The sequence below is a fragment of the Olea europaea genome, chromosome 18 (genome assembly GCF_002742605.1).
Source record: "Olea europaea var. sylvestris chromosome 18, O_europaea_v1, whole genome shotgun sequence".
Classification (NCBI taxonomy): domain Eukaryota; kingdom Viridiplantae; phylum Streptophyta; class Magnoliopsida; order Lamiales; family Oleaceae; genus Olea; species Olea europaea.
In genome coordinates, this window is record NC_036254.1 from 21,258,526 (window position 1) to 21,280,466 (window position 21,941).

At 35.2% G+C, this 21,941-nt stretch overlaps 1 protein-coding gene across 1 annotated transcript; it reads left to right on the plus strand.

The window, feature by feature from the left end:
* Positions 1-8,736: 8,736 nt before the first annotated feature.
* On the plus strand, positions 8,737-12,025 carry LOC111367767 (putative late blight resistance protein homolog R1A-10). Its single transcript, XM_022988818.1, has 2 exons — positions 8,737-10,634; positions 10,827-12,025. The coding sequence occupies exons 1-2, from the start codon at positions 8,785-8,787 to the stop codon at positions 11,548-11,550; spliced, it is 2,574 nt and encodes an 857-aa protein (XP_022844586.1). The 5' UTR covers positions 8,737-8,784; the 3' UTR covers positions 11,551-12,025.
* The last annotated feature ends 9,916 nt before the right edge of the window (positions 12,026-21,941 follow it).

Below are 21,941 nucleotides of genomic sequence, written 5' to 3' on the forward strand. Positions count from 1 at the left end.
TCAAGAGCAAATACACATGCGATGACGATATACTATAGGATAACACACACATATCTTTTCAGAAACATGTTCACATAGAACCATAGATTAACACCAAGTCAATCAAACCACGGTCAACCACATATGCAACACATGCATAAATGACCCTAAGAAAAGATCTCACCACACTTATCCTATCCCATTCCGTGTTGCTCACACCTCGAGAACACATATCTCCTCTCATCGCCCACCACGCTCACTAGACAGATCACTCAATTCATGTCTAACTGGTGAGTCACAATAGATCCTAAGTTCACGGGATAATCCTCTATCTCCACATCACTTCTCCCAACCTACGTAGATAATTGGTCTCCACCTAACAGAAGTGATAGAAGTGTCTCTCTCACACTCCACCTGATCAGGGTCTCTTTCCAGATAAAGGATCCTAGACATTTGATCACATCTCCACTCGTGATCCAAATGTCACACTCTACATCCCTCGGTACAAACCACCATGTACTCTTAGGCATCTATACTCCACCTCACCAAAAGACACACAATACACTGCTAATGCATCCTAACCCACTATGCATGCAAGCAATTACACCAAGTAATCCTAATGTCTCAAATTCATGCAAATGCACATATCAAACACATTGAAATGTAGCAGATAATCATGCAACAAAATTTAGACAATCACACACATGCAGAAAGGATCACACACAGATGCATATGCAGTGACTAGGTTTATACTCAATAAACCTCACTGGGGTCATAACTCGACCCCTCAACCAAATTCGTCTCACCTCTTATCTTTCCCTTCAGCTTATCTTTCTTCTTAGGACAGTCCCTAATAAAGTGTTCAGACTTACCACAACTGTAACACCTTTTACCACTAGACTTGTCTCGTTCCTTGCCCTTCTTCTTACTACCCTCATCACTCGAGTCACTACTCGAATCACTACCGTTTTGAGTTCTACCCAAATTCATTTGCTTAAACTTCATCCTACTCCTCATCATATGTAACTCGCCACTCCTCTTATCCTCTTTTTCAGCCTTAATCTCCATCTCCTTACTCCTAAGTGTTAAGGTATCCCTACCATACTTAATTGCATTCTTAACTTCCCTATATGAATCAGGCATGGAATTAAGCAGGATAATAGCCTTATACGTTTCAGATACCTCTTCATCACAGTTAACGATGTCTTGAACTAATTTGTTAAAGACATCCAGATTATCATCAAGATCCTTTGAAGGATCCATGTTAAAGCTGAAAAATCGTTCAAGCAAGTACAATTTATTAGGAGTTGACTTAAGCAAATATAAGTCCTCCAACTTTTCCCAAAGTTGTTTTGTAGAATCCAGTTTTCCTACTTTTCTCAAAACAGTATCAGATAGGTGTAAAATAATTGAAGTGTATGCAAGTTCATCATACTCTTCTTTTTGTACTTCTGTTAAATTTGCAGGAAACTTGCCATCTATGGCATTTGAAACTTTTTGTTGGACCAAAATACCCTTCATCTTTTGTTGCCAAATTGAAAAATCCCCTTTCCCATTAAAAATTCCAACTTCAAAGCGTGAAGACATTTTTAAAAAACTAGAACAACCAAAAGCACAGATAGGTCACACAAAGTTATCCTACGGCCGCAATATACACCGTTCTAGATTCCCAGGGTTTCGTAAGATTCACGATCTTAGATCAAGGGAATGTTCGAATGGGTTAAGTCCAGGTGTTCTAACAGAAAAATCAATGCAACACGAAGGTATGTAAACAAAAGTTCGAATTTCCACGCAACAAGCCTCACACAGTGACTATATGACAGGTAAAGCACAAAATCAACTACCAACTTGCAATCAAAACTCAACACTTCAAAAACAGAGCAAATAATTCCTAAATTTTCTAGCACAAGCAATGGTTGTCAAGCAATGACAACCCCCAATCCTAACGATCACCCCACACGATGATCTGCTAATGCTGAAATTTAAAACTAAGTTAAGCCAATATACCAGAGCGGACTATCTGAGTCCGTAAATTATGAGAGTTGCGAATTTATCACTTTAGGACCACCACTATTCGTCCTAAAGTCTCTGGAAACTGCAGCAACCAAAAAATCACGATCGAGTCCCGAATGCCCGAAGAACAACGCTGTCCAAATTCTTCTGCGTACCCTGAAACAGAAAACTTTCAACACGAAAAATGTTAAAAATAATATAAGGAACAAACTGCCTGAAGAGACCGTCGCCAGAAAACATCACACGCGCCCGCACGCGCCAAATCAGTCCCTGCGTGTGGCCTCCACGCGCCGCCGCCGTTCACACGCGCCTGACCGTCTTGATCACCACCGCCTGCACGTTACACCAGTGGTCTCTGTTTCCCCAAACTCGTTCTGGATTGGTCAGAAAACACCAAAACAGAGACTGATTTTTAACAGTTTTTTGATCTGATTTCTGCCACGTTTCTGCCGATTTTTTGGACGATTTCTGGTAGATTTCACGAGTCAAAACCTTCACCTTGAAGCTCTGATACCAATTTGTTGCGGAAGCTCTCTCAAAAGATCTTCAAACGGTGGTTTTCCAGGCTCAGTCCAACGTACCTTTCTCTACCAACAACCAATCCAAACGGCTCCAAACCACAACCAATTGATTCACCTTGATTGCTATTCAATCTTACCCACGTAGGACAAGAAAGGATGATGATTTATCGCCACAAAGGCTAAGAGAAGACACCACAAAGGTATACTATGAAAGAACCACCAATTGCACACGTTATACCAGCGTTTTGGACACTTCTGGACACCCTTTTTCTCACACAAAAGGGGACAGCCGGGATTCTCTTGTTTCTTCTCTCAAAATCACTCAATCATCATGTCAAAGAGGCTAGGGTTATATTCATATATATACTCTAGGGTTAGGCTTTAAGTTGGGCCAATAAAGGGGTAAACGGGCCAAGATTCAAGCCATCCATAAGGAATACAATTGGGCTGGGTGTAGTTCATGGACTTGGTTGTTGGACTTATTTCATTCATCGGCCTATGCCTATGAAATAATATTAACCCACGTTAATATCATAGCCCGGGATTTATTGGGTATCAAAAACCCAACAAATGCGATGTAGAATCAGAGAAGTTGGCAAGCGTATAGCTACAATAACTTTTATGATGCAAGAAAATCAAAAGGATAATATATTCACAGACGTTGAAGTTGTGTATAACGAAGCGGGACTTTTCTTGCATTCGTTCTTTTTCACTGTAGACCTCATTACCATGACCAAAATGGATCTGGCACTTTCTGTTCTATTAGAAAGAATTGAGATTGTGAAAGTGAAGATCAAAGACTACTTCATCACAAACTCAATGAAGATGAATTGTAGAATTGAAGACTACAAGTTGCAGAAAGTCCCAGTGAAGTATCATCCCAAGATAAAAGCATTTCCGTGGTAGATGAGATGATTGTGGGCTTAGAAGACATGACACCACAAATTACAAGCAGGCTTCTTGGAGGACGAGCTACTTAAGCTTTCGTAGTGTGTTGTTTCTCAAACTTACCAAAAGAGAAAGGGATTGGTTGATATTTTGATCTCTTTGAGTAACCTTAGCAACCACGAAATTTCAGAAATGAAAGATGAAGAGTTAGCCAAAAATCTTAACAAATCCTTAATCGGTAAAAGATACCTCATTGTTATAGATGATCTATGGGATATTCGTGCATGGGATGATTTGAGAAGGTACTTTTCTAGATGACAAAATTAACGGAAGCAAAGTATTGTTCACTAGTCGGCTGAAAAATGTGGCATCTGAAATTTCACATGTTATCATTGAACCTCTTCCCCTCTCATCAAGTGAAAGTTGGACGTTATTAGAGAAAAATGTGTTCAAGAAAGAACGTTGCCCTCAAGAACTGCTAGCTATCAGAAAGCAAATTGCAATATATTGTCGTGGACTACCGCTCTCAATCGTCATGATAGCTGGAGTTCTTTTGAATATGGAGAAGAAAGAAAACTTATGGCAAAAAGTTGCAGAAAATTTAAGTTCTTACATTTTCAAAAAAGACGATGAATACATTCCTATATTGAAACTTAGTTACATGCATTTACCAAATCACTTGAAGCCACGTTTCCTCTACCTTAGTGCATACAAAGAAGATGAGGAAATTCCTGTTCGGAAGCTATTACTACTAGGGATAGCTAAAGGATTCATAGAGAAAAAGGAGCACAAGAGCTTAGAAGATGTAGCTGAGGAGTATCTAATGGAACTTATTAACAGGAGCCTACTGCAAGTTTCCAGAAGAAGATTTGACAATGGAGTGAAAGCTTGTAGTCTTCATGATCTAGTACTTGATATGTGCTGGAAAATAGCTGAAGAAGAAAATGACTTGTTATTTTCTTTTATTTATTTACATTTTAGGTCTTTCTCTACTACTGTATTTTTCCGTAATCAACCATTATAAGTATTTCCAAGTTTGAAATGAAATTCGTTTGCTTTCAACTTTTTCGTCTAATTTATGGTTTTTGCATAATCTCCCACCTAAACTTAGGAAAATATTAAAATCAGCACTACGTGTAATGTGCTCGTTCTAGTATTGTTTCAAAGGTAAAGTAATTATTACATTACCTTATTTCAGCAATATCCCAAAACATAGGGCCCCTGTTTTCGTTCAAGTTTCAAAATGATAATTTTTTTATTTTTGACGATTGTTTTGCACCTTTTTGAGATACCATGTGACAATGTTCAACTCAATCGAACTAGGCAATACAAAGTGACTTTCCAGTCCAAGTAGTCGTAGATTAGTATAATGCCAAGTAATCTATTTCTGAAACCTCGTTCATTCTATTGCTTTCCGATCCAACGGAGATTTTAAAATGCTAGTTGGAATGTGAGTTTTTAGCCATTGCTTGACATTTATTTGCCTCAAATTTTGACTGACTCCATGTCTTAGTAACGGGAGACAACATAAGAACTTTTTTGTTGAGTTCTTCAAATTGAGTTGTCTTGCATTTTTAATAATTCTTTATTACCCACCATTTGTTGCACATCAGGATTAAAAAAAAAGGGGGAAAGAAGAGAAGTCATCTCTTCAAGTATTCTGAATTATCTAACTCAAATAGAACATCTTTCATGGCCAGCAAAATTGACAGACGTCTTTCAAACATAGAAGGACGAAGTTATCAGCTTAATTTGAATACACAGGCTTTAAGCTGCCAAATTCATCTTTGCTCTTTGGGCAATGTAGAACCAAATTTAAGGTACAGATCTCTCAATTTAAAAGAAATTGATTAGAAAAACAATATGTATATTACATTCTGCCGTAGTTTCAGGGGAAGTGTTGAAAATCAAGAACCTTTTAACTTATGAACAAGTTATTAATTGTTCTGAATCAAATAAGACTGCAAGCTAAGAGAGAAGAAATATATTCTTCAACAAAGAATAAGACTTGGACCCTTGTGAATAGACCTGAGAAAACAAAGTTTTTTTCCTGCAAATGAAAGAAAAGATATCATAAATGATAAATCATTGCTGACAAACAGCACAATGAAAGCAGGAATGCAATCAGCCTAGTAAACAAGAAATTGCAGCCAGTTTGTGGGCTACTTGTTCGCTAAATGGTTTAACAATACAAGAATATAGTACCTAAACAGACAAATTAGATCAAAGATATAAAGCCACCAAATTGTTCTAGCATAGTAAGTCTCATTTAGGTTCGATTTACAAAATACAAGAATATAGTACCTAAAAAAATAAAGCAAAATATGAAGGTAGGATAGACGTTGTTGATACACGTCAAGAAGGAAACATCAAAATTTATCCTCATACATTTGACTTAGTCAATTTCGAGAAGAACGACTCCTTGGATTTGTTTTTGACCGTGTTGAAGGAAATAACGCGAAATGTTAAGGACCTTATTGCTGATAGTATAATAAAGGGTCTTAAAGATGTCTATCCTGATGCACATCATGGCAACTAAATTTACCATATACAAAGCAACATAAATTGCCTCTCGACTTCTCCTTCAACAAGTTCAATGGATTCCTTTATGAGGGTGAAAAAGTTTCATGGATTCCTCCTGAATTTCTTTCTTTCCTTCAACTGAGATTTCTTGCCGGAACTACAAATTGAATATAAGCATCTTTAGTTGGTATATTACCACTTTGCCTTTAAGAACAAAACAAATTCATTTGATGTCTTAAATGGATTGTCATCATTTTCGACTAGAGTAAATTTTCTTAATATGGATGGTCATCATTTTCGACTAGAATAAATTTTCTTAATATGGATGATCATCATTTTCTTTACAAATGCCAACTCGATTAGGTAAGTGCCTAGATTCAATTAACTTGCCATTAGAATAAAACGAATTAGTTAATGTTCAGGATTACAATTTCAGCACACTGCATTTGTGAATGCGTTCACTTTCATCAGTCACCAGGTAAAAAATGCCTCCACTGCACTAGATTCGTGTCTCTACCACTACTGTCGACCAGAATTAATGTGAAGTATTTATTGGGCAATGGAGAAAAAAGTTTTATGAATTTCTTTCTTCCTTCAATTGAGAATTCATGAGGAAACTAGAAATGGACTACAAGTAGGGTTGGCAACGGTTCGATTCGGTTCAGCCAAAATCATCGTCGAACCACCAATTTTTTGGCTATACTGTAACCGCACGATAACCACGTAAGTCGGTTTGGCTCAGTTGGGGTGGTTAATAACTGTGAAAATAAATTATTTTTCATGGGTCAAAATTGAAAAAAACAATTTATGAAAAAAAGTCACACATGATGGTTATCAATTGATAGTCGAGTAAATTATATTGGATCACTTCAAACAATTTATGCTACTATATTGTTTAGATTATTGGATTTGGTTTACATCCCAAGGGTTCATTTGAAGTGCAAAGTCTCCCTCTTAATGAGAGGATTCTCAATTTCTCTGGGTTTTTAGTTAGGACCAAGCTACTTGTACCTCGACATTGACATGCCAGGGTACACGCCCCCTCACAATAGGGGATCCCATGCCTTTTCCAACGACAACCCCTTTTGCTGTGAGGGACGTGCACCCTGATGTGTCAACACCTGAGTACAAATGGAAAAATCCTTTTTGTTAAGAGGATGAGAGAAAAATGTAACATTGCAGTCATAACTTTGTATTGTTGAAGACAATACTTTTAATTGCGTTGTTGATCACTTACCATACCAAAATTGTACAAAGGACCAATAGAGGGTACATCTGTAAGAAGATAAGAAGATGGCAATTTATGATACCAAGAGTGATATTTAGGTTACTGATGACAAAATCAAGAAAGGCAAAGACTGTGTATACTTAATTTCAAGCTAATCCAAATGCCTAAAACTAATCAAATAATCAAATTTACCGTAAGTGAATAAGTTTTTTGAAACTGAAATTGTTGATTGAGTGAGTTGATAACCATCATGTGTAACTACAAAGGAAGAAAAAAGGCCCATGTAGAGTTTGCAAAATTAAATATTTTTTTATACATGTTTTGTATTGGATTACTATTTAGATGGAAAAAAATAAATTTAACAGCTAATCGGTTCAATTCGGGATGACGGTGTAAATACCATAACCGCACTGCCCCAAACCGGGTCATTAAAATCAAATACCATATCCGCCCCATTGCACCATTTTCTTTAAAAATGCCAAATCGATTAGGTAAATGTCTATCTTCTACCAACTTGATCCTAAACAAAAATGAATTAGTTGTCCACAGTTACAATTTCAGCATATGCCGCATTTGTGAATATATACGTTCACTATTCTCATCAATCACTAGTTAAAAAATGCATCCACTGAACTAGATTTGTGGCTCCACCAATACCGTCGCCGTAATTAATGTAAAGTGTCATGGGCAAAGTGAAAAAAGTTTCATGAATTTCTTTCTTCCTATCAATTGAGATTTCTTGTAGGAATTGGAAATCGAATACAAGCATCTTTGATTGATATATTCCTACTTGGCCTTTAAGAACAAAACAAAAGAATTGGACTTGTAATAATACTAACCTACTAGACCACTTGTGCTTTGATTCCATTACTTAATTAAATTATCCTAATATGGCCGGTCGTCATTTTTTCGAAAATGCCAACTTGATTAGTTAAAGGTCTATTTTCAACCAATTTTCCCTTAAAATAAAATGAATTGAGACACCAATTGTAATTAGAGATGTGCTAGTTGTCCATGATTACAATTTCTATGAATATACGCAACCCAACAATACTTGATGGACCACTTTGACTTGATTTCTCTCATAGACGAAATGAAAATACAAAAGACAAAACAAAATGTCTAACTTTATTTTAGAAACAGGAAAAGAAATCAAGGTCATATATTATGAGTAATTTCTATTAAACCTAAATTGTTTATATGCATCATTAAAACAAAATTTTACCCTTTAATACTTGCCCACTAATAAATTATATCTAGTTATAGAGCACTCAGGCCTCCAAGGCATAATTATTAAACACAACCCGAATCGGTCGCCGGTTAATCAGGTTGAAATTTTTTATTTTTTAATTAAGTTTTGTATTCAGTCAAAAAAGAAATCTAATAATTTGATTTTTCCTTTGGCAACGATGAACAAGTTAAGAAACTTAGTTTTTACCAAGCAAAAGCCACATGGCGCCCCTGTTTTTTAACCTGGCTCTAAAGCAGTGTTCATAAACCTTTGCTCTGGCTTTATTGCTGCTTAAAGTTTCAACCTTTGCTTTGTGTGTATTTTTTGAATTCACTGTCATTAATCACTCACTCTCTCTCTCTTTCTCTCTCTGCTTAGCGTTTCACCCATACCAATACTTGATGGATTTCTCTTACAAAAATCTGTCATATCTAATCAAAAGCCCAAATCTCCTTTTCCATATGCAAGATTTGGAGCTTGATGAAGGAAAAATTGTCAGCTTTCAGTGGCTTGGACCACACTTTTTAACTTTCCTCAAATATGTAGCAAAATGGCGGTTTCGGTTCCAGAGGATTATTGAGCTGTTGGGGAATCTTGATAATTCAGCCTTAGATTGCATCATATATGGAGAGAATGAACATTACAAAAACTTTTTAGAAATCATATTCTCTTTCATGCCACGGACTGTAGAGTTCTTCACAAGTCCATACCTGCAGCAATGGTTAGAAAGTGGTGGAATTACCGCTCCCACCAAAATCTATTTCCTTCTTGAAACTATACGAGAATTGCTTGATTGCGGAACAGATTCCTGTCTTCTTGTGAGTAATCAAGTCAAAATTCTTTTTGAGGAGCTACAATTTCTGCGCCTCGTTTCTTCAGATATGATGAGATGTGCAATGGGAGAACGGGTCGAGTCTATGGGATTAAGAATTTTTAAGATGTCAGAAAATCAGATATTCAGAGAATTTGAAGCTGTCTTTATAGACGCGGGACTTTTCTTGCATTCGTTCTTCTTCACCACAGACCGTGTTACCATGACCAAAATGGATTTGGCAATTTCTATTCTGCTAGAAAGAATTGAGATTGTGAAAGTGAAGTTCAAAGATTATTGCATTGCAGTCTCAATGAATATGAATTGTGGAATTGGAAGCCTTCAAATTGCAGAAAGTCCCAGTGAAGTATCATCATCCCATGACAAAAGCATTCCCGTGGTAGATGAGATGATTGTGGGCTTAGAGGACGTGGCAACAGAAATTATAAGCAAGCTTCTTGGAGGACCGAGCTACCGCCAGATTATTTCCATAGTTGGAATGGGTGGACTTGGCAAGACCACTTTAGCAAAGAAAATATACAATGGTTCCAACGTTCGGTACTATTTTGATAAGCTTTCTTGGTGTGTTGTTTCTCAAACTTACCAAAAGAGAAAGCTGTTGGTTGACATTTTGAGCTCCATGAGTAACCTTAACAACCACAAAATTTCAGAAATGGAAGATGAAGAGTTGGCTGAACACCTTTACAAAACTTTAATCGGTAGAAGATATCTCATTGTTATAGATGATCTATGGGATATCTGTGCCTGGGATGACTTGAGAAGGTACTTTCCAGATGACAAAATTAACAGAAGCAGAGTATTGTTCACTAGTCGGTTGAAAAATCTGGCATCTGAAATTTCACATGTTATCATTGAACCTCTTCCCCTCTCACCAGGTGAAAGTTGGAAGTTATTGGAGAAGAATGTGTTCAAGAAAAAACGTTGCCCTCAAGAACTGCAAGATATTGGAAAGCAAATTGCAACATATTGTCATGGACTCCCGCTTTCAATCATCACGATAGCTGGAGTTCTTTCGAATATGGAGAAGAAAGAAAGCTTATGGCAAAAAGTTGCAGAAGATTTAAGTTCTTACATTTCCCAAAAAGCCTATGAATACATTCCCACATTGAAACTAAGTTACATGCATTTGCCAAATCACTTGAAGCCATGTTTCCTCTATCTTAGTGCATACAGGGAAGACGAGGTAATTCGAGTTCGGAAGCTATTATTACTATGGATAGCTGAAGGATTCATACAGAAAAAGCAGCACAAGAGCTTAGAAGATGTAGCTGAGGAGTATCTAATGGAACTTATTAACAGAAGCCTGCTGCAAGTTTCCAGAATAAGATCTGAGAATGTAGTAAAAGCATGTAGTCTTCACGATCTAGTACTTGATATGTGCTGGAAAATAGCTGAAGAAGAAAATTTTCTATTTCAACAGTAAGTTAAACCTCTCTCTTTCTAATACATTCTTGTTTTACTTTTCTTTTCCAATTTAGCCTACTAATTTATGGTATTAATGTCAATGTTGTTGCTGTTGCTGTTGCTGTTGCTGTTGCTGACACTCATGCTGGCTGATGTGCTTGTAAACTGATGATGATCCTCCATGTTCTTATTATACTAACTCTTTAGTGAATTCTTGCTATCTAAGCATCGCCATCGATTGTTTAGGGATTGGTCTCATCGTCTCTCTGAGGACTTAACCATTTTTTACAATTTGGAAAATATTAAAATCTTTGATGGAGAGCATGGATACTTATTCAGGATTAGTGTTATGGGTGACTTGAGGTACTTGATAATTGACTCATTAGAGTTATCAATAAGCAGTCTCCAGAACCTAGAATTCCTTCGTGTTGAATTCTTGGATTCTATACCAAGATACCTTCTCTATATGCCTAACTTGAGACATTTACATGTTGGAAAGTCATATTTCCCTGGAATATTCCAGAAGAACTGTGATAGCTCAGATATCTCCCGAATAAGTAGCCTGCAAACCCTTCGTTATGTTTATATTGACGATTCAGAAAGCGAAGAAATCTTGAGAAGTTTACCAAATCTTCATAAGCTTAAATGTACATCTCCAAACAATTTTTGTCCAGATCTCAGCTTCCTTACTCAGCTTGAATCGCTTACAATGGCTTTTGAAAGTAGATTTGAAGGTGATTACTCAGTGATTAACTTCCCCACGAACATAAAAAAGCTAACTCTTTCTGAATTGGCTTTGCCTTGGAAAAAGATGTCATTAATTGGGACATTGCCCAACCTGAGGATTCTGAAATTAGAAAATGAAGCCTTTGAAGGAGAAATCTGGAACACAAAGGGGATGAGTTCCAAAAACTCAAGTTCCTTCAACTAAAATGGTTAGATCTTGAACAATGGAATTCCTTTCATGATCACTTCCCCGTGCTTGAAGTACTGTTGTTGTTTGGATGCGAAAAATTGAAGATGATTCCTTCTGAATTTAGCAATATTCCAACACTACAGAAGATTGGGGTATATTTCTGTGGCAAAAATGTTGAGAGTTCAGCTTCGGAAATTCGAGAAGGACAACTGGAGAATGGTAACCAAGACTTTGAGGTAACCTTTAATTGGTCATTACAGTAGACTTTTTTCATTTTTTTTTATGAAATATCATAGCAGGAGATTCCTTGACATCCCACACAAAAAAGATGTAACTTCCAGCTCCATATCAATTGCTAGTTGTGAATTCATAGTATTTTCTTTGTAATGAGCATGAAGTTATGTCTTCTCTTTTGCATGTTAAATAATTGTTTGGTTGCAAATTATATTTTATTATGGTTAATTTGACAAGTGACTGGATCTTGATCTCAGCCTGGAATATTTTGCCTTGTTATTTTCATTTTAGGTCTTTCTCTACTACTGTATTTTTCCGTAATCAACCATTATAAGTATTCCCAAGTGTGAAATGAAATTCATTTGCTTTCAACATTTTCATCTAATTTATGTTTTTCGCATAATCCCCCATCTAAAATTAGAAAAATATTAAAATCAGCACTACGTGTAATGTGCTTGTTCTAGCATTGTTTCAAAGCTGAAGTAATTATTAAGTTACCGTGTTTCAGAATGATAATTCTTTATTTTGATGATTGTTTTGCACCTTTGTGAGATGCCACATGACAATGTGCGACTCAATCGAACTAGGCAATACAAAGTGGCTTTCCGATCCAAGTAGTTGTAGATTAGTATAACTTCAAGTAATCTACTTCTGAAACGTCGTTCAATCCATTGCTTTCCGGTCCAGCAGAGTGATTTTAAAATGCTAGTTGGAACGTGAGTTTTTAGCCATTGCTTGACATTTATTTGCCGCAAATTTTGATTGACTCCATGTCTTAGTAACAGGAGAGAACATAAGAACTATTTTATCAAGTTCTTCAAATTGAGTTGTCTTGCATTTTTAATAATTGTTTATTACCCCCCATTTTATTTCACGTCAGGATAAAAAGAAAAAGGAAAGATGAGAAGTTGACTCAAATATTCAAGACTACAAGCTATGAGAGAAGAAATATATTCTTTAACAAAGAAGAAGACTTGGACACTCGTGAATGGACCAGAGAACAAAGTTTTTCCTTTCATTTATTTTTTTTTTAATTTTAATTTTAATTTTTTTGGGTGGTGCAAATAAAAGAAAACATATTATAAATCAGTGCTAGCAAACGGTGCAACGAAAGCAGGAATGCAATAAGCCTAATGATCAATGGCTATGAAAGAAATTGCGGCCAGTTTGTGGGCTACCTGTTTGCTAAATAGTTTAACAATACAACAATATAATACCAAAATAGACCAATTAGACCAGTCGAAGACATGGAGCCACCAAATTGTTCAAGCATAATAAGTCTCATTTAAATTTGATTTACGAAATACAAGAATATAGTACCTAAAAGAATATAGCAAACGTATGACGTTTGTTGATACACGACAATTTCAAGCAGAACAACTCATTGGAATGGTTTTTCACAATGTTGAAGGTAGTAACGTGAAATGTTGAGGACCTTGTTGCTAATAGTATAATAAGGGTGGATTATCTTGATGCATATAGTGGCAAATAAATTTACCATATACAAAGCAACATAAATTGTTTCTCGACTTCTCCTTCAACAAAGTTCAATGGATTCCTATCTAATTTCTTTGTTTCCTTCAACTGAGATTTCTTGTCGGAACTACAAATGGAATATAAACATCTTTAGTTGGTATATTACCTCTTTGCCTTTAAGAACAAAACAAATTCATTTGACATATAATAATTGTAACCTATTATACCACTTGTCTTTTGATGTCATTAATATTATTTTAATAATTGTCTTAAATGGGTGGTCATCATTTTCGACTAGAATAAATTTTCTTAATATGGATGATCATCATTTTCTTTACAAATACCAACACGATTAGGTAAATGTCTAGCTTCAAAAAACTTGCCATTAAAATAAAATATATTAGTTAATGTTCAGGATTACAATTTCACACACTGCATTTGTGAATACATTCACTCTCATCGGAGAAAAAAGTTTCACAAATTTCTTTCTTCCCTTCAATTGAGATTTCTTGTGGGAACTAGAAATCGAATACAATCATCTTTGATTGATATATTCCCTACTTGGCCTTTAAGAACAAAACAAAAGAATTGGACGTGTAATAATACTAACCTGCTACACCACTTGTGTTTTGATTCCATTACTTAATTAAATTATCTTAATATGGACGGTCATCATTTTCTTCGAAAATGCCAACTTGATTAGTTAAAGGTCTATTTTCAACCAACTTTCCCATAAAATGAAATGAATTTAGAAGCCAAATTTAATTAGAGATGTATTAGTTGTCCATGATTACAATTTCTGTGAATATGCCCAACCCAACAATACTTAATGGAACACACTGACTTGATTTCTCTCTTAGACGAAATGAAAATACAAAAGTATGATCTACAAAACAAAATGTCTTACCTCATTTTAAAAACATGAAAAGAAATCTAGGTCATATATTATGAGTAATGTCTATTGCACCTAAACTGTTTATATGTATCATTAAAAACAACATTTTACCCTTTAGTACTTGCCCACTGATAAATTATATCTAGTTATAGAGCACAAAGGCCTCAAATGCATAATTATTAAACGCAGCTCTAATAGGTTGATTAACTGGGGAATCGATTAATCGGCCAGTTAATCAGGATGGTTCTCTAAATTGGCCAAACAAAAAATTGATCCGTGAACAACCATATCCACCAGGTAAAACTGGGTGGAATGACAATTTGAGATTAGGGATTGAATTTATTCATTAATAATTTTAAATTTGAATTGTGTATCTCTTGCTCAAAACTGCTGACATATCTAAAAAATATATTTTACCAACAATCTGTTTCGTATCTAACTACATGATCTTCTATGTTTTAGTTGTTCTTCATCGTAATTCCACCTCTTTTTCTTTAGGTCTTTCACGTCCGTTTTCATTACAAGTTTATTGTTTCATGTATATTTGAAAATGGTTAAGAAAATATAAGAATTGATCTGCTGGTCTACGGTTGAACCATTGACCTGACAACCCATTTCCCATGTCCATGGAGAAAACTATAAATAGGGGTTGGGGGCTTTTCATTTTAAGGGATCTGAAATTATCTAGGAGGCAAGCTTCTCAGCTGGAAAATTCATTTACATAGCAATTTCGTAATTAGTTTTATACATAAATTATTTTCTTTTTTTAATTTAGATTTCTAAATCCAGTTCAATTTAAAGTTAGGGGTGGCAGTGGACTCGAGCCGTTTGCATTATAGGCTGACTCATCTGGGCTCGCTTATGGGCAATTGAACTGGTTGAACATTGGTCTTGTGCCGAGCGTGGCTCCATTTTTGGAAACGAGTCAGCTCATGAATGCCGGGGAGCCCGATTCTTTGGGCTAACTCATGGGTAGGCCTAACATGATTTACAAGTCCCTAAATTTTTCAGCGACCCATTTATCCGGATGCTGCTTTTGCATACTCTGATTGAATTACTCATAAAATGTTCTATTGGCCTATTAAAATTGAAATTCTGATTTTTAAATTAATTTAAAAAATTTCTACTTCTTTTTAAACTATTTTTCTTATACAAATCATTTCGCCAATCATCTCTGTAACATTCCAGAATTTTCTATGACGTTATTTAAACTTTGGAAGTAGAATTGTTGTCCTTTCCGTCCATAGTCTCTTGTTTGCTTGTTTTGCTCGGTTTGTCCAAGAATGTGATAGCTCAGTTCTGCATTCAGTCAAAAAAAATCAAGAATGTGATTTCTTCTTTGGAAGCAATGAACAACTGAAGAAACTTATGAAAGTTTTATTTACAATTAATGGACACAGCCATATTGTTTTTATAAATATTTTGTTGCAAAAGCCAACCTGTCTAAGCAAAGACTAGTTATTAAAAAAGTGAACTTTAGAAGCTGGACTGGTGGATCAAGGTCTTACTCAAAATCAAAATATAAAATAACTAAATTTCACTACATAATTAAATAAGTGTTTTACAATTGGATATGGTATATGTACAAATAATCTCCTACATATGCTATGTAGTATAAAACATGCCCACCACTGCCACGTCAGTGGTCAAGCCTTGAATTGTGAAAAATCGTAAATCCACATCAGCGGTGGACAAGATAGCTCCTACACACCATGGGTAGGAGATCATTTCCAATAGCATATATAGAACTGAGGTGTTCAAATTTAATTTTTTGGTCACTCAATATTTTATTCAGAGTTTGAATGTCCAAACATTTGCTCATAGTGTTATCAATTTGGTTCATCGACTCCGATGGCCCGTGTTCTCGAGTCAGCCTGGCTCACGGCTTGGAGAAACTGAGCCAAGGCTCAAGCCAAGCCTCATTTAGAGCTCGAGCTCGCCCGTGTGCCTAGTCAACCAAACGGGCCAGCCATGTCATGGACCAAAAATGGGCTGCAATGAGCCAGCCCAAACATGGGCCATTTTGGCTAGTGTTATTTGAAAAAGAAAAATTTAAAAAGGCAACCACAACTGTCCAAAAAATAGGCAGCAGTAGCTACCTCTTAAAAAAAAAAAAGGCAACCTTAGCTATCTCTAATTTTTTTTAACGGTTGTGCTAATGGTACATAAGGGTGTACATAAGCATGTAAACCCCTCTCACATGGGGTATAGGATCCATCCGAATAAAAAACACTTATTCAGGTGGACCTCACACCCCATTTCGGGGGGATGTACACCCTTAGGGATACCCTATTATGTATCGCTAGATTAATTCTTTTTTCATACAAGAAGTAGCCTATTGCAATAGGCAACTAATAGCGGTAGCCATGTGCAGCTACACATAGTTTCGCTCAAACATCTACTAGCTACTTATTTAATATAAAAATAGCAGCTAGCCGCCTTCTGCAGATCAAATTCAAATTTTGGTAGAAACGGACTCATTTTTTGTTATGAAAACAAGGTAAAATTTATGGTTTCATATTAACTTACTTCAGCAATATTGCAGTATTCTATTTTTCAAGTTCATTCTCCAACTGTTGTGCTATATTATTTGGTTATTTTTACTTTAATATTCAGTATATTTTACCATAATAGCCCCAAATGAATTATACCAGTGATGAGATTAACCAATTTCGAGTAATATATCCGATTATGATGCTTCTCAAAAATGTTCCAATTGATTTGGAGGGTATCGAAGAGGAAGAAGTACTCAAAATTAAAAGGTAAAAAATAATAATCGGATTGTTGACAACATATGACACATAAAAAAGATGGTTTTCAAAATGGAATAGATATTTCAAAAGTATGTTGCAATTACTATAGCATAAAGCTTAGTTAAAAGTTTGGTTCAAGCACAACTCATTTTAATAGGCATGTATTAAGGAGTTGCAAAGTGAAACTAGTAGATCTAGACCCGAAACAAATCGAACTAATGTTTAGTGGCTTTAGTTCTACTCTTTCTACCTTCGTATATTCATAGAAAAGATTTCGTGAAGGAATGGTTGCATATATAACTCACTACGATGATAGGCTCCGTATACAGAATTATCTTCAACCAAGGCATACTTCTTATTATAGAAATACTCTTTGTGCAGATACTATAAAATTTATAACAAAAGAAAACAAGTTGATATTGAAGGTCTAAAAACTTTTGATAATGTTATATCGTTTACCTCTAATTTATTGACCAGTGGCAATAAAAAAGATTATATTGCTGCTATGGCTCATTACATTGATCATTTTGGATTCTACATAAAAGAATTATTGCATTTAGATTATTAGAATATATTCATAGTGCCACTAGCATATACATTATTTTAAAAGATAATATACAAGAACTTAGTATGCAAGAAATTATTCGGAATTTTACTTTTGATAATGCTAGTGTGAGCAAAATTGTTATTGAAAAGTTTATTAATGATTTTTCACCTGCATTTGGAAGTTCATTTTTCATCAATGTTGTGCATGTCACATTTTTTTGTGCAGTGTATAGCTTAAAAGAAAAATCATTTGCCGTTGATGTAAAGCATAGATGGAACTTTACATATCTTATGTTACAGTCGTGTGAAAATTATGATAAAGTTATTTCACTATATTATAATGGTAGGCATGCTTATGGACCTGAACATAATTTGCAAGATTGAAAATTGTCTATTGCATTACGTGTGTAGAAATAAAAAAAATCAATGTCACAGAGGCATGTAGCAGTGTTTATAACACTACATCTTCACTTGTTTTACAATACAGCTTCTATATTTCACAAATATTTCATAAATATATGAGTTTGCCAATTTTTGTTGATGTAATGTTCTCTATGGAGTTAAAATATCGTAAATATTGGGAATGGTTGCTCTTTTTATTTCTTTTGGCTTCGATGATGGACCCTCAACTTAATTTAATTGGCAGAAAAGCTATTATGAAGGGAATTTCATATTTTATGAATATAAAGTTATCACAATCATATATATAGAATCTATGCTATATGAAATGTATAATTATTATACTAAAAAAGGAGGTCGGGACAATTCTACTTCCCGAAGTACCTTTCAAGAAATACTTCAACGAATTCAGGCGATTTATGGAATTATTTTACGTGTTCCATTATTTTAGTTATGTGTTCCATTATTTTAGTTATAGTTCATCCATATACAGAGAGAAAGACATCGATGGTACAAATCTTGAAATTCTATCTCTAAGTTAGCTAAGTATATGTGCGTAGACGTTCATAATGTCTTACAACAAAAAGAATTACAGGAATTTGGTCTTGCATCAAGGAGGTGTAACAAAATGCAATATTCAATTGTATAAAAAAATTACACATTATCTACTAACACCTCTGATATCTATGATACCATCGGAGGTTGCATTTGGTTTAGATGGTCGAGTTTTATCAGATAAACAATCAAGACTAAAAGAAAATATATTGGAGGCTTTAATGTGCTTGAAGGAATGAGAATGTCGGAGTTACATCTTCAAGAACAAGTTAACAGTATAATGACTGAAAATTTGTAGTAGATCAAAGGATAGGATAACATAAGTTTTCAAATTGATTATTTAAAAAAAATTGCGTAATTTTAAATTTGTTTGCTTCAGAAAAATTTTACATGAGATATTTTATTCATGTACCATTTCAACTCCGTCTACTTTAATTGTAGCCGATCCCAAGCCTAGAAAAAGAATAGGGTTGTAACTTTTATTTAATCTAAAATTTGTATAAATTACAAATATTTTAAATTGTTCAAAAAAAATTAGAAGCCATGAAGTAAAAATAAAATGCTAAAAGCTCAAACATAACTTCAATTTTTTAGTCAAGCTTCGAGTTTTCACTGGCGAGCTGGCTTGACTCGACTCGACTCGTTGATATCCCTATTTTTTCAAGCAAATTTATTCAACATTCATGTCAAGAGCGCGTTGAATATATACAAATGTGAGTACATATTGTTAGTTATCTATTATTTAAGTTTCAAATGAAATTACATATTTGAATTTGTGGGTACATAAAATGTGTGAATAAAAACTGCATTTGACTAGTTTATATTTTAATTTAAACTTTGCCAAACGTCAACTCGTGATGGGAGCAAGAAATAGACAACCAACTAGCAAAGGACAAAGTTCTTCAAGGCGGGCAGTTTAAAGGTCACGGGTTTGATTCATGAGGCTCTTGGAAGGCAAGGCTTTCTTCTGGAAGGTAGGATATTTCCTGGAAGGTAGGAGTTCCTTGGAAGGCAAGGTACATATATGGGTTTGACTCGCTCGGCACTTTTGCAGTTCAGTTGGGGGGACTCTTGGATCCTGACCAGTTTGGGGCACAACCCGCGGTTTACCTAGTCTGCGTGAAGAGGGGCTGGATCATAGACCCCAGGATTAGTCGTTGTAAGGTGGACACCTGGGTGTCAAAAAAAGAAAAGAAATAGACAACAAACATCTTTCTTTGGAAGTCACCACCCAAGTTCCTACGTACCAACCTTTTGTACCATATTGGACAGATACACCTACCATTATTTTAAAGTCATTATTGAAGGTGACAAATCTTTTCTTTCTTTCCACACTTCTTTTCTATTTTTATTCAAAAAGCAAAAGCAACAACTCTACTATCTTAGAAGAGATAAAAATATAGGAAATAGATTACACGAGAGGAAAAAAATGTCAAAGTTACACTATATTCAGTACAACGAGGTCGCTTTTGAATCACACAAATGATGATGATTGAATGGCATGAAAGGTATAGCCTATTCTCATTCAACATCAATTACTTTTCAAATGAGATTATTGAAATCTGATAGTAACAAATGATATTAAGTTTAAGTCATAAGAACATTCCAACACTCAGCAATGATACTAAGCCTCTGTTTGGTAGAGATTAAAATCGAGAGTCAATATTAACAATTAATTTTAACTGTAGAGTTTTTGGAAACCATAACTTTTCAACCATACATTTAATTGACTTTTATCAAAATCGACTAAAAAACGAGAAAATAAATTATTGGTCACTAATCTCTAGTTTGTGGTAAGTGCTTACTAACCGAACTTTAAAAAGTAATTCAATGCTCATTCGAGTGTCATAAACGTACTCATCTATCACTAAGATGGAATCCATTTGAAAACTTTGATGGAACTGTCCACGTGACAGATGAAAAATTGACATGGCAAGAAATCAGAAGAAGAGTGGGAAAGCCTTTTTCTATGGTATGGGGAAGAAAGCAGAAATCGCCATTCAAACAAAGGACGGTATTTAACTGTTAAAAAAATCGCCTTCCAAACGTCCCTAACACGATCTAAACAATTAGCAACACTTTTTTCAGCATCTAAGAAAAAGGTCTTCAAATTTTAATTCTTTCAACCGCAAAAAAAAAGTGTCGCCAATTGTTTAAGTCGGGTTACGAGTTGTTTAAAAGGATAAGTTGTTATTTTAACTATTACATATTGCCATGTCTGATTCCATCGCCACGTGGATAATTCAGTCAAAGCCTTAAAACGAATTCCATCTCAATGATGGATGAGATAAGTTTATGGTACTTGAGTGAGTAGGCCTGGGCGTAGTTTGGTTTAGGTCGTGACTCCAACTCAAACCACAACCAAATTAGTCATTTTGAATGCATTTTGGCAATTTGGAAAAATCTTTCTTAATTGGGGCAATTTTGAATGCATTTTAGTAATTTGGCCATAACTTTGGCTACAGTTGTCAGAATCGCAATTATGACCCCAATTCAGAAGGCTTTTTTAGCAGGCACGACATGGTCATCCAACTATGCTCAGTGGGCATCAATTTCAGTGCCAAAATCCATTGTTGTCCCTCCTGAATTTCCATTTTTAGTTATTTTTTTCCATTTATGGTAATATTTCGATTGCCGTTTTCGAGGTGATTATAAATCCAATTTGAACAAGATCTTTGGCAACATACTTCTTTTATTACGTATTTTATTTTGGTATGATTAATTTAGAATTTTCTCCATTATATAACCCAACTTGTGGGTTATTTTTGGCCATTCGATAGTTTTAATAAAATTGAATTAAATTTCAAAGAATTATCTATGTCTTTGGTCGTTTTTCTTCGTACTCCTTCCTGTAAAATATCTATTGCAGCTAGCATGTAGGATAATCGCTATCCTGCTCAGTGTCAGTTGGTATTAGAGTATTCAGCATCTTCTTGGGTGAGTTTCCATCCGTTTCAATGGTTGGTGAACGTGGTCGTGGTCGTCGCAGGCAGGTTCCTATTGAGGAAGTCCCATACCGTGATTTTAATATTCGGTATGTGATGATTGAGGATTTACAAAGGCAAGTTGTAGACTTAACCTAACGTCTAGCAGAATATGAATTCGATAATCATGAAGTGGTGGGTTACGATTTCGATACTGATTTTGAAAACTCGTATCATAGTTGTGCTCAGGTTTGGAAGCACACAAAAAGATTGCTATGGAGACCTCGATTTCAGAGTCAATCTGCCAGAGTTTTCTAGTACGTTATAGGCTAAAGGATTTGTTGATTGGCTGAATGAAGTGGAACATATTTTTTAATATAAGAAGGTCTCAGATTGTGTCAATTTGAAATCGGCTGCCATCAAACTCAAGGGAGGAGCATCTGTATGGTGGGAACAGTTGAGGCGTCATGAGAATGACAGGGCAGGCACAAGATCACTGAGGAAGAAGAAGAAGAAGGTGATGAAAGGGCACTTCCTTCCTTCGGCTATACTCAAACCTTATTTCAGCGCCTCCATTCACTGAGGCAAGGTACAAGATCAGTTGATGATTATGAGGAGTTCTAT

Bases quoted from the DNA above. Each gene is read 5' to 3' on its own strand.
- LOC111367767 (XM_022988818.1), top strand. From the start codon at position 8,785: ATGGATTTCTCTTACAAAAATCTGTCATATCTAATCAAAAGCCCAAAT. The intron at 10,635-10,826 runs GTAAGTTAAACC...CTAACTCTTTAG, and splicing joins GAAAATTTTCTATTTCAACA to TGAATTCTTGCTATCTAAGC.